This window comes from Neopsephotus bourkii, unplaced genomic scaffold (assembly GCF_033783945.1).
Source record: "Neopsephotus bourkii isolate Nb327-2 ecotype Australia unplaced genomic scaffold, CSIRO-AGI_Nbou_v1 NB_126, whole genome shotgun sequence".
NCBI classification, from domain to species: domain Eukaryota; kingdom Metazoa; phylum Chordata; class Aves; order Psittaciformes; family Psittacidae; genus Neopsephotus; species Neopsephotus bourkii.
The window spans coordinates 1,776,045-1,786,312 of NW_026900643.1; the positions used below are offsets into that span (position 1 = coordinate 1,776,045).

The 10,268-nt window shown below is 37.8% G+C and overlaps 1 protein-coding gene across 3 annotated transcripts in view; it reads left to right on the forward strand.

The window, feature by feature from the left end:
• Positions 1-9,243, forward strand: part of CYTH3 (cytohesin 3) — a 49,484-nt gene extending 40,241 nt beyond the window's left edge. For all 3 annotated transcript variants that reach the window (XM_061367716.1, XM_061367703.1, XM_061367711.1), the window contains 5 exons: positions 145-256; positions 7,588-7,664; positions 7,747-7,818; positions 7,980-8,134; positions 8,754-9,243. In XM_061367716.1, coding sequence (XP_061223700.1) covers positions 145-256; positions 7,588-7,664; positions 7,747-7,818; positions 7,980-8,134; positions 8,754-8,826 — 489 coding nt within the window. In that variant the 3' untranslated portion in view covers positions 8,827-9,243. The remainder of the gene's footprint in view (positions 1-144; positions 257-7,587; positions 7,665-7,746; positions 7,819-7,979; positions 8,135-8,753) is intronic.
• The last annotated feature ends 1,025 nt before the right edge of the window (positions 9,244-10,268 follow it).

Genomic DNA, 10,268 nt, shown 5'->3' on the forward strand with positions numbered 1-10,268 from the left:
GAAGGGATGGTCCAGAATGTTATGGATATTGTTTACTATGCTTTTCATAAAGTCTGAGAAGCAGTAAGATGTCCTGGTTGCATTTGCTGTTAGACACTTGTTAATGACGTTTTTTTCCTCTTTTTTTTTTTTTTATTCTTCTAGAATTTGTATGAAAGTATAAAGAATGAGCCATTTAAGATCCCAGAGGATGATGGAAATGATCTAACGCATACATTTTTCAATCCAGATAGAGAAGGCTGGCTGCTGAAATTAGGTTAGTTATAAGGGCAGTTTTGCTGCGACGTGTTTGTTCATTGTTAGCATGTTTGCTGCTTTTTGTCTATTTTCTTTCTTGTGAAGGTAATAGGATGAACTTTGTAATTTGTATTTAAAAATGGCTGAACCAAGATAAGTAACCCCTTTACATCTGAATGTTGTTACTTCTTATTTTACATATCCAAATTGATCAAAGTTTGAAGTTCTATTTCTGATATATGAGAAGTAAAACTCAGTGATAAAAGGGAAATGCTGTATAGTATTTACCACATGCTGTGACTGATAAATAGCAACTAAGTCTCTGTAAGGTCATTTCAGAAAACTGTGATATTTCAACTCAGTTTTCTGTGTACAAAAAAGGATTTATCTTCAAACAGTTATTTTTGTATGTCTTTATTTTTCCATATTATTTGTGAGTTTCTCTTGGTTTGGTTTTGGCTATGATTTTTTTAATGAGTGGTTTAAATGTGCCTTCTTGTTTTCCTTATGGCCTATGACCTATCACCTTTCTGTTCTGTGACTGGCTGTCTCTGCTTATTCTGCATTAGGAGGTACGTATCTGATTGCTTTCCAGTCCCATCCTTTTCAGTTGCTCATTCTTTTATTTTCCTCCTCCTTCCTCCTGTTTTCTTTTCTTCTTTTTTTCTTTTTTCTTTTTTTTTTTTTTAATCAGATTTATAGTAGCATTTTACTTTTTCGCTCAGTGTCACTAACAGTTATCATCAGGGGTACTCTGACTGGCATGTCAGTGTCTGGCTTACATGCAAGTGTGTTCTGGAAAAGAAGAAAGCGCTTACATGTAAAGGAGAAAAATAAAGATGACTATTCTTGTTCTTTTCTTGTTCAGTGAATAACATAAGAGGGAAAGAATGATTTCTACCAAGGCAAAACAACATCTTACTCTTGTAATGAAGTTCCAGGGTGATTTTGTTCCTTGTATGTCAATTGGATTATTGAAAGATTGATTACCTTTGAACTATGCATTTATAAAAACTGTTACTTTGCTTTTTTTATTTTTCTTTATAAATACAGTCTTTAGCTTACTTAACAGCTCATCTTGAATGAGCACCAAATTTAGGGTCGTGGAAACCTCTGGTGATTTGCAGTCTCCTGGCACTGCAAGATGCCTTTGTTCACAGACTTTTTTTAGAATTGATGGGATTCATGTTCTCACTTGGGCTTAGGGAATTTTTTTTCATTTATAAAGGAGACTGAAATTTTGTTTTCACATTTGTTTTTCAATGAAATAAGCCTCATTTTATAAAAACACCCATACACACTCCAGTAGAGCCACTTGTTGGCCATTTTAACGTGTAACTGCTTGTTAAAGCAGAAGGAACTTTGCACTCGGAGAACGATGACTAAAGTGTGAAAAGGGATGTGCTGTGTGGTGCATGTGGGGTGAGTATGGTGAAAGTAGAGCCCAGGTAGAGCCATGGGTCCACTCTATTGGTTGCACCTGAAAGCTGGTGGTCATGCTAGTGCTGGAAGGAAATAGATGTGAAAAGGAAGCATTTGGCATTCATTCACGTGCTCTCTGATGTCTTCTTATTTTGGCCTCTGCACTACAGATGTTATAGAGGTCTTTGTCTTTCTAACTACAGAAAAGCAAAGCTCTTGCTTTTTGACATGTGTTGACTCAGCTGGCACAATTTCAAAGATGACTTTTCAGATTTTCTCCATTTTATAGCACAAGATGACATCTATCTCACCAGCAAAGGCTTTCAAAATTATGTAGATAATGTGCTTTCTGGAGAAGAGGCTGGGTATAAGCCCATGCTGTGCGTATTTCTATTGCTAGTGCCCTTCCATATACACATACTGAGAGCACAAGCAAGAGTGAGAGTGTGTGTAGAGGAATGACAGTTTCGGAAGAAGCTGTCAATAAAAATTCTAATAAAGATCAATAAGAGATCTAATAAAAAAAGAGGAACAAATAAATTAAAATAAATAGTGACTGAAAGTCAGCGAGAGCTGCAGCTACTTCTCCACAATCCATCTCTGGCTCTGGGACAGGGTCAATAAAACCAGCTTTTTATTATGTACAGGGTAGATGAGATAGCATACAGAAAACCCAATAGTAAAAGCATGTGTGGAACAGCAGGGTGTGGCACATAACACTCCCATGACATGAGGGTTATTTGAATAAAGAAACATATCCACAAACCTCTGGTGAATCAGTCTGTAAGTGCGTGAAGCTGTGCTTCCGTGAAAGACTGCATTTTTTTCAGCTCACACAGGCTGGGACAGACAAATACATTTTACGAGTGTAGGTTCACTGACCAGAAATAAGCCTAGCAATCTTTCTTTTTTTCATTTTCTTTCTTTCTGTTATTTTCTTTTTTCTTTTTCTGTTCTTTCCTTTCGTCTTTCTTCTCTTTTTTCTTCTTTCTTTTCTTCCTTTCTTTCCCTTGGGTTTCCTATTTGCTAGGAGGCTTAAACTGTATGTCAAGAGTGCTGTCTCAATCCACATCGTTTGCATTTTTACAGTCCTTTCTGTTAGGAAACACTTCTTGTGAAGTGAGTAGTGTTTCCTTCAGTTCTGGAAAATGGCAATATGGAAAGTTTCAGTATTGTTGAAATGCAAAGGAGACTCTACTGCTGTGTGAGAGTTTTAAGTCCTTAGCTGTTACAATACTTAAAGGGTTGAAACAGAAAGTTCATCTAAAACTACAAATATGACTAAGACATCTTGGAATCCTTGAGTATATTATTACAGTACTTTGCATTTGGTATTTCTTATAGTCAACTCTTCCCATTTATCTACTTGTGCCCCTCTCCTTAGTATTGCAGCTCCCCATATTGATTATTCTCTGAGCAGGAGATGGATATCATGAAACTTCCATGTACTATAAGATTCAACTATCCTAAAGATCTCCCTAGCTTTCCAGGCTGGCACTGGGTTTTAGAAAGCTGAGAGGGTGCAAAATGATTTTGGAGAGTTTGCTGCTCTGAATTGGTCAGAGGTGACTTTGTGTAAGTCTTGCCTAAACCTGGCAGCCATACAGCAGTTCTGGTTTTATCTGTGTAGATTCAGCTGGTTCCTTTATATAGACATCTTTATCGTGGTAAACCTAAATTATCATTCAGTTCTACATCGTCTGAAGCATGGTGTAATGAGAATGAATGCTACAGGTAAAAAACTGAAAGCTGCTGAGTGCTCATGAATCCTTGCTTAGGGCAGCTTGAGACATTGTGAGCTTTTTGATTTTTCTGCATCATAATTACTAGTGGTGTTGGCACCATGAAGTTCTCTACCATCCACTTCAAGGTATTTTGAAGCCGTAGTCTGTGCTCTGTCTCAGTGTCCAAGTTACAGTTGTTTTGCGCAAGGAGGCATTTCCTTGCCTAAAACAGCCTCTCCTGGCAAACAGCTTGGTTTATGTAATATTTTCATCTAGTTTGAGGGAAACTATGACATTATTCCACCAAACTGGAGAGGAAATGATTCAAGCTAGACACATGATCGCATTCTTTTCTTCTGCTTGTCAGGCAGTTACTGAGAACTTGGAGATGGTTCAAAAGCTCCAAATCTGGGCCCATCCTGCCAGGGATGGGCCTTGAGAGGTTGCCTTCTCTCTCTTCCCTGATCTGGGGTAACAGAATAGTGGTGGTTAATCAGGAAACTGGTGCCTTCTGGTACTTGCCTTGTTCTAGTAACCGATGCTCTTCTAGGTTGAGGCAGTCAATGATGTGGTCGAGGGAAACTTCTTTTTCAAAGAAATCCAAGCTTTGATGCAAATCGCTTGTATAACTGTACGGTTTGTGAGTCCATTCTGCCTAGTTGTATCAACATGAGAAATAAGCATTCTTAATGAGAAGAAAAATCAGTCTTGATGGTGCATCTCTTTCTCCTTTAAAACTTCATATAAAGGTGCTGAAGATTTGGGTAGAATTTTCTAACTTCAAGACATGTTGCTGCCTTTAGTCCTAAGACCATTTTTAATGTTTAAATGAGTGTTTCCTGAGTTACTGACAGTTGTTTTTCCCCTTAATTATAGGCTTCTTTTACCTATGTTTTCTAGTTTGTACTTTGCCCACAGCTGGGGGAAAAAAATCCTATGTTGGGTTATGTAGGTTAAGAGAGTTTCTGTTCCTCTTTCTGTACCTTGTGCCTTGTTATGGCCTTTTCTTGTGGTTTCCTTAGATCTCCATCTAGAAGATATAATGCTGCTTTATTTTCTTTAGAAGTCTTTGCATTTTAATTAACCAACTAGATCTTTCTGAAGTACATCACTTATATCTCTCCATTACTATAAATGTTTATGGATTCATACTTTGATTTTTTTGATCCTCTTCTGCTAACTTAATTCCTTCCAGTTTTAATCTTTAAAAGGCTGGAAGCTGGAATAAGATACGAAGTATGGTACTAAACCCTTTGTTGTTTTGTGAGCCTACAGCAATCTTGGCCAAAGAAAAGAATGTTTTGTTATCACGTGTTCTTACCCATTAATCTTGCCTGCGGTGTTTATGGGCCACAAAGCCTTATCAACCAGCTTCTTGGGTTTCAGCCCATTGTAAAGGCATATTAAATGCTTGTTATATGGTGACCCCTGCAAACTTGGTGAGTACAGATTAGATTGCCTTTCAAGCTTTATTAGCATTTCTGTGCTGCTGACAGCTGCAGCAAAGCAGTGGAGTGGGGACACAGAGACTTACATGTGAGAATGGTTTCTTATCCTGCCAGAAACTCCTGCCTTGCTGCTTTTTTTCCTGGAAAAGTAACAGGGAGTTTAGTGGAGCAGAGGCTTAAGATCTATTTCCGCAACTCACGTGAGTGTTGTAACCCCATGAGCTACTTCCTGGCTCTTTTATGGAGAAAGGAGCAGGAAGAGGGATGCCTTTGGAAATACTTGATCTTCTCTCTGACTTCAACATCAGTACTACCTTGGAGCTGGGAAATGTTTCATGACAAAAGCTTCATCAATGCTTCAGCATGATTTTACAAAGGTTTCAGGCTTGAGAAATACGGCTTTTCCCAAGGGGCAGGGAGGTGTTGTCAGGAAAAACTTCAGCAAACTCAACTGTAATTTACTACTTGGCATTTCATATTGTTCTAGGACGTGTGTAAGTCCATTGTTCCTGCTTCAAATTATTAGCAGGTCTTCTTTTTAACTATATGGTTATTACCTGCTTATTTTTTTATAGTGTTTTGATATGGGAAAAGTTTGAGGAAAACCTTTGCTCAATTTAAGCTGCCTCTGTGATAGTTACCTATTTGCCTGTTTGTTTCATCTTCTCCCCTGCTGAATTGTTTTTCCTACTAGAACTAGGCAAGCCATGACATTTGATGCAAGCTCATGTTGCTTGTTACCCTGATGAGTTTGTGCCCTAAAATTGTTAAACAATGTTAACCTTAGAGAGCAGAACGTGACTTAGAAGTCCTGGCAATGAACACTGGGTTGTATGAAAAGATGGCATGTTATTGTGATAGCAAGGACTGCCTTGGCAGTCACCTTGACTCAGCTGCTGCTTATTCATTGATCTGGAAGTGAGTCAAGCTGAAGTACTTCCTGATACTTGAACCAGCTCTCAGTCAAGGTGATGGGAATTTTCTAGTGACTTACGTGCCAGTTTGAATGTTTCTACAGTGCTTTACTTAAGGATCTGTCACAGTGGTTACACTGAAATGCCACCAGTTCTTCCCTCACTGTCTCCAGTTCACTCAACCATTCATTCTGTCACGGCTTCTGCATCTTGCACTATTTTGCCTTCTCTTATTTCACCACACCTGCTTGCAGATTAAATTTTTCTTAAAACGTGTGTGTGTGTATATGTAGTAGAAACATAAAAGTTTATTGAGTATGTTGAGCATTGCAGTGTGTTAGCACTGGGGTAATTGTGTAGGTCATGAAACCAAGCAAAAGGAAGATACAATGTGCAACATACTTGGTCTGCAATGCAAACATGTAGTACCCTGGTATCAAGAAATTTCATGAGATTCCTAGAGTTGTTCTTTAATTTAATATTACTTGGATTTCTGTATTAAGAAAAATCCCAGCTATCTCAAGTAGAACAAAAAGATTACAGAATTATGTCTTAGATTTAGTTATATGACTTGGACTGAATGGGGTGGGGTGTTGTGTGTATTAATGGTACTCCTTTATGTGTGTTATTCAACAGCAAGATCAACTGTTTTGAAATGTTGGATTAATGAGATTAAATCACTGCTGAATGGATGATGCACAGGTGGTGACATAATCCTGAAGTCAGATAACTATGGTGGAGCTAATCTCGGATGTTAAGAACACGTGAATGCTTTATCTGCAGTTGTCTTTCCTGGAAATGAGTTTGAAAAATAACATGCTTGTGGACTGCTAGACATGTTCTGAAGTAGTCAATGGCAGAAAACCAGCTGTGAAAACTCCAAGACAGTAATGTCTGTTTCTAAAAGGAACTGTTCCTAACAATGTGACATTAGTGGGTGTAGGAAAGAGGAGCTCTATGGTCATTGTTTCTACCCTGTTAATGCAGGAAAAATTGCATTTTTTTGAACAGTAGCTATTTATTCCATCAGGTGAACTCAGTGATATATTAACCCATAAGGAGAACATGCTTTTAAAATAGTAAATTACGGCAGGTGACTAAACTTGGTACATTTTGGCATAAGATTTGCTCTTTATTCATGGCACATATTTGTTCTGCTAGTAATATTTATAAGCATCTTCTGCACTTGATGTTAAATTTGAAAGTAGAGATAGTTTCTTGACCACATGTATGCTCCCAAGTTAAAGGAAGGTGATAAAATGCCCTTGACTTTACTGATGGGACTCTTTTCTTGTACAATATGTGCTGTGGATAGGGTTGGTCCTGCTGCTGGAAACCAGTTACTGGTTTTGCAACTAGGTAGTTACACAACTGGTCCTGGAGCAAGCGTGCCAGTGATGTGTTTAGCTGCTTGCCAGCTTAAACCAGATACTGGTGATTTGCCTCCCTTTGCTGTAGCAGCACTGAATGCATTTCTGGGGGCTCTATAGTATTAATGTTTTCGATGCAGTAAACGCATGATGGCGTGGACAGAGGGAGTGGGCCTGACTGCTGAACTGTTGCATTCATCCCCTGTAAGAGAGGAGACATTTGCAACTTTAGAGCATCCAGCTTTTGTGGCTGGTCAGCAACACCATAGTTAATGCTGCCTTGGGCGTTTGATCTTAGCATAAGAGTTAACGGTAACATGTTCTTCTAACCTCAGCTCATCTGTGCCTGATCCATTTAGGATGAAGTAATCAAGCTACATTTTGAAAACCAAGCAAAAAACTAAATCACTCTTACCCATTGTTGAAGTCTTGATGGTGACACAGGTTAATTCAACCATACCTTTGATTGTAGGGGGAAGAGTAAAAACGTGGAAACGGAGATGGTTTATTCTGACTGATAATTGCCTGTATTACTTTGAATACACAACAGTGAGTATATATTACAGTGAATTTTGTTTGTAGTAAAGATATTTAAGTGGCTAATAACATGCCATTGTCTTTTTTTCTTTAGGACAAAGAACCAAGAGGAATTATTCCATTAGAAAATCTTAGCATAAGAGAAGTTGAAGACCCTAGAAAACCAGTGAGATCTCATCTCCCCTCCCTTCTCCTCTCTTCTCCTCTCTCCTCTTATTTTTTCTTTTTCTTTTAAGAACTAAACCTCATAGAAATCAGTGTTAAATGAGGATGTTTGTCAGTTTTGTTTTAGTTTGTAAATTGATTTCTTCCATTTCTACCCTCCAGAACTGCTTTGAGCTCTACAACCCTAGTCATAAAGGTCAGGTAATTAAAGCGTGTAAAACTGAAGCTGATGGTAGAGTGGTGGAAGGCAACCATGTAGTGTACAGAATATCTGCTCCCACCCCAGAGGAAAAGGAAGAGTGGATTAAATCTATCAAGTGAGTTTAGAGTCTCAAATGTCTTTCAGAAATGAAGTGTAAGTTCTTTTTGGAGTAAGATACTAAGAGAATTTGTATTCTAACTTGTTTGAAGAATTCTGCTGTGACAATATGCTCAAGGATTAAAGGCAAACTGTGGGGTTGATGGATCAAGAAACAAGTGTCCTGTTACTGACTGGTCCTCAAGAAATAGTGCTGCTAACTCAGACCAGGAAAATATGGATTTACTACTTTTTAAGCAACTATAAAAGCCTTGTGTCTTTAACCCTAATTTTATTAGGTTCTTACTTCACCTGATAATTAACTTCAGTGACATTTATCTTAAACATGTTCACAGTGCAGCTTTAAACTTTCACAGCTTGACTTTATCTGGAAGGTTTGTAAAGCAGACCCACACCTAAAGAAATAAGAAATAGTCAAGATGAAGGTACAAACTCTTAGCAAATGACAGCTGAGTAATATCTTTTTCTAAAGAAATATTCGTGATGCTTAGAATTCAGTGGTCTATGATCTCATTAAGAGTGTGGAGTCATGCACAGGGAAGAGAGCAAAATAGGTTTAGTTTTCAAAAACAGGTATCTGTTAACCAAACTAATGATTCCCTTTTTTTCTCTTCTAGAGCAAGTATTAGCAGGGGTCCCTTTTATGATATGCTGGCAACAAGGAAACGAAGAATTGCAAATAAGAAATAGAACATGATCAGCAGCTTTTATACCTGCCTCAACCTATAAATGAGCATACAGTTGAATGATAATGTAAAAATTGGACAAACTAAATGAAGATGAGAACTGTAATTTTTTATATGTATGTACACTTTATTATAACATAAAAAACTTGGCAAGACCTTTCAGGGTAAACAGTTATTGGCATATGATTTCAAGTATGCTTTAAATCTCAGAGGATGATTATACTGGAACTTAATTCAACTGAAAACATGGAAGCCTTGTTTTTACTCATATTAGCTACAGCTCCAGTTTACTTGGGTTGGGAGGGAAGGGATTTGAGCCTAATAGTAAAATGTCCTATAGCTGTTATTTGAGCATGTGTCCCATAAAAGGAGGAGCGATTGTAAGACTTTAATCTCTCATTAAAATGCAGCACAGAAAGTGAAGTACGGTGTGATTTAGCACTTAATTTTTCTGCAAGCAGACACCTGACAGTGTCAGTATTGGTTCTCATTCTTGTGTGTTTTGCAGTAAATGAACAACTGTGTACAGCTTTCATTTAGGATTAGCTCTCCTACCTTTACAGAAATAGCTTTTCTTCGTCAGAAATGCAACTCTGTGGTAGACTGGCAGCTACAGCATTAACTAGTTGTGCCAAACGGTTTGACTGATACACAGTAAAATATACAGAGGTCCCCTCAGCAAAGGCTTGAGTCGGTACACATAACATTAAATACAGATGTGGTTTGATATTTGCCAGTAGGCTAATTTTCATTCCTGTCTGCTCATAAGCTTACTTAATAAGCAGTGAGACTTTAATGACTGATATAATCTGCTTTTTTATATAGTAACATTCTTCTTATGTTTTAGATATGTTGTAGTTTAATTAACACTAAGTCACTATTAACAGAAAAAGATGACAGGGCTTGCATGAGTTTAGGCTTTACATGTGAACATATACCAAATAATTTCAGAAGCATTTAGTGTTTTTAAGGGAGAAAACCAGGAAGGTGAAATCCTTCTGCAAGATAACACTCCGTGATAATTAATCAAGCAGGATTCATTCCTCTGCTTGTTAACAAACTTTGAACATACAGAAAAATTCAGTATTTCTATTGCATTCTTTAAGATTATTTTTCAGATCTGTGCAACAGCAGTTGAGCTTGAAAAAATGAATAGACATCCTTACTTTACTTTAAAAATAATAAATAACTTATACACTGATTACAGAGCAATCCCCACAAGAACATCTCTTTTTCATAATTTGTGGAACTCCTCTCAGTGATTCTATTTATAGTCTTTCAGTAGAACACGAATTGCTATGGCAGATTTTACCACGATGCGTTTCTACTCCCAGCGCATGTACTGTTCTTAGGGGAAAGCCCCGAATTCCATGCTGGAGGCACAGGGTGGCTTTCTTGGACTGCTTCTGGTAGCAGGCAGTTTTCCACAAACTTGCTGAACCCTGT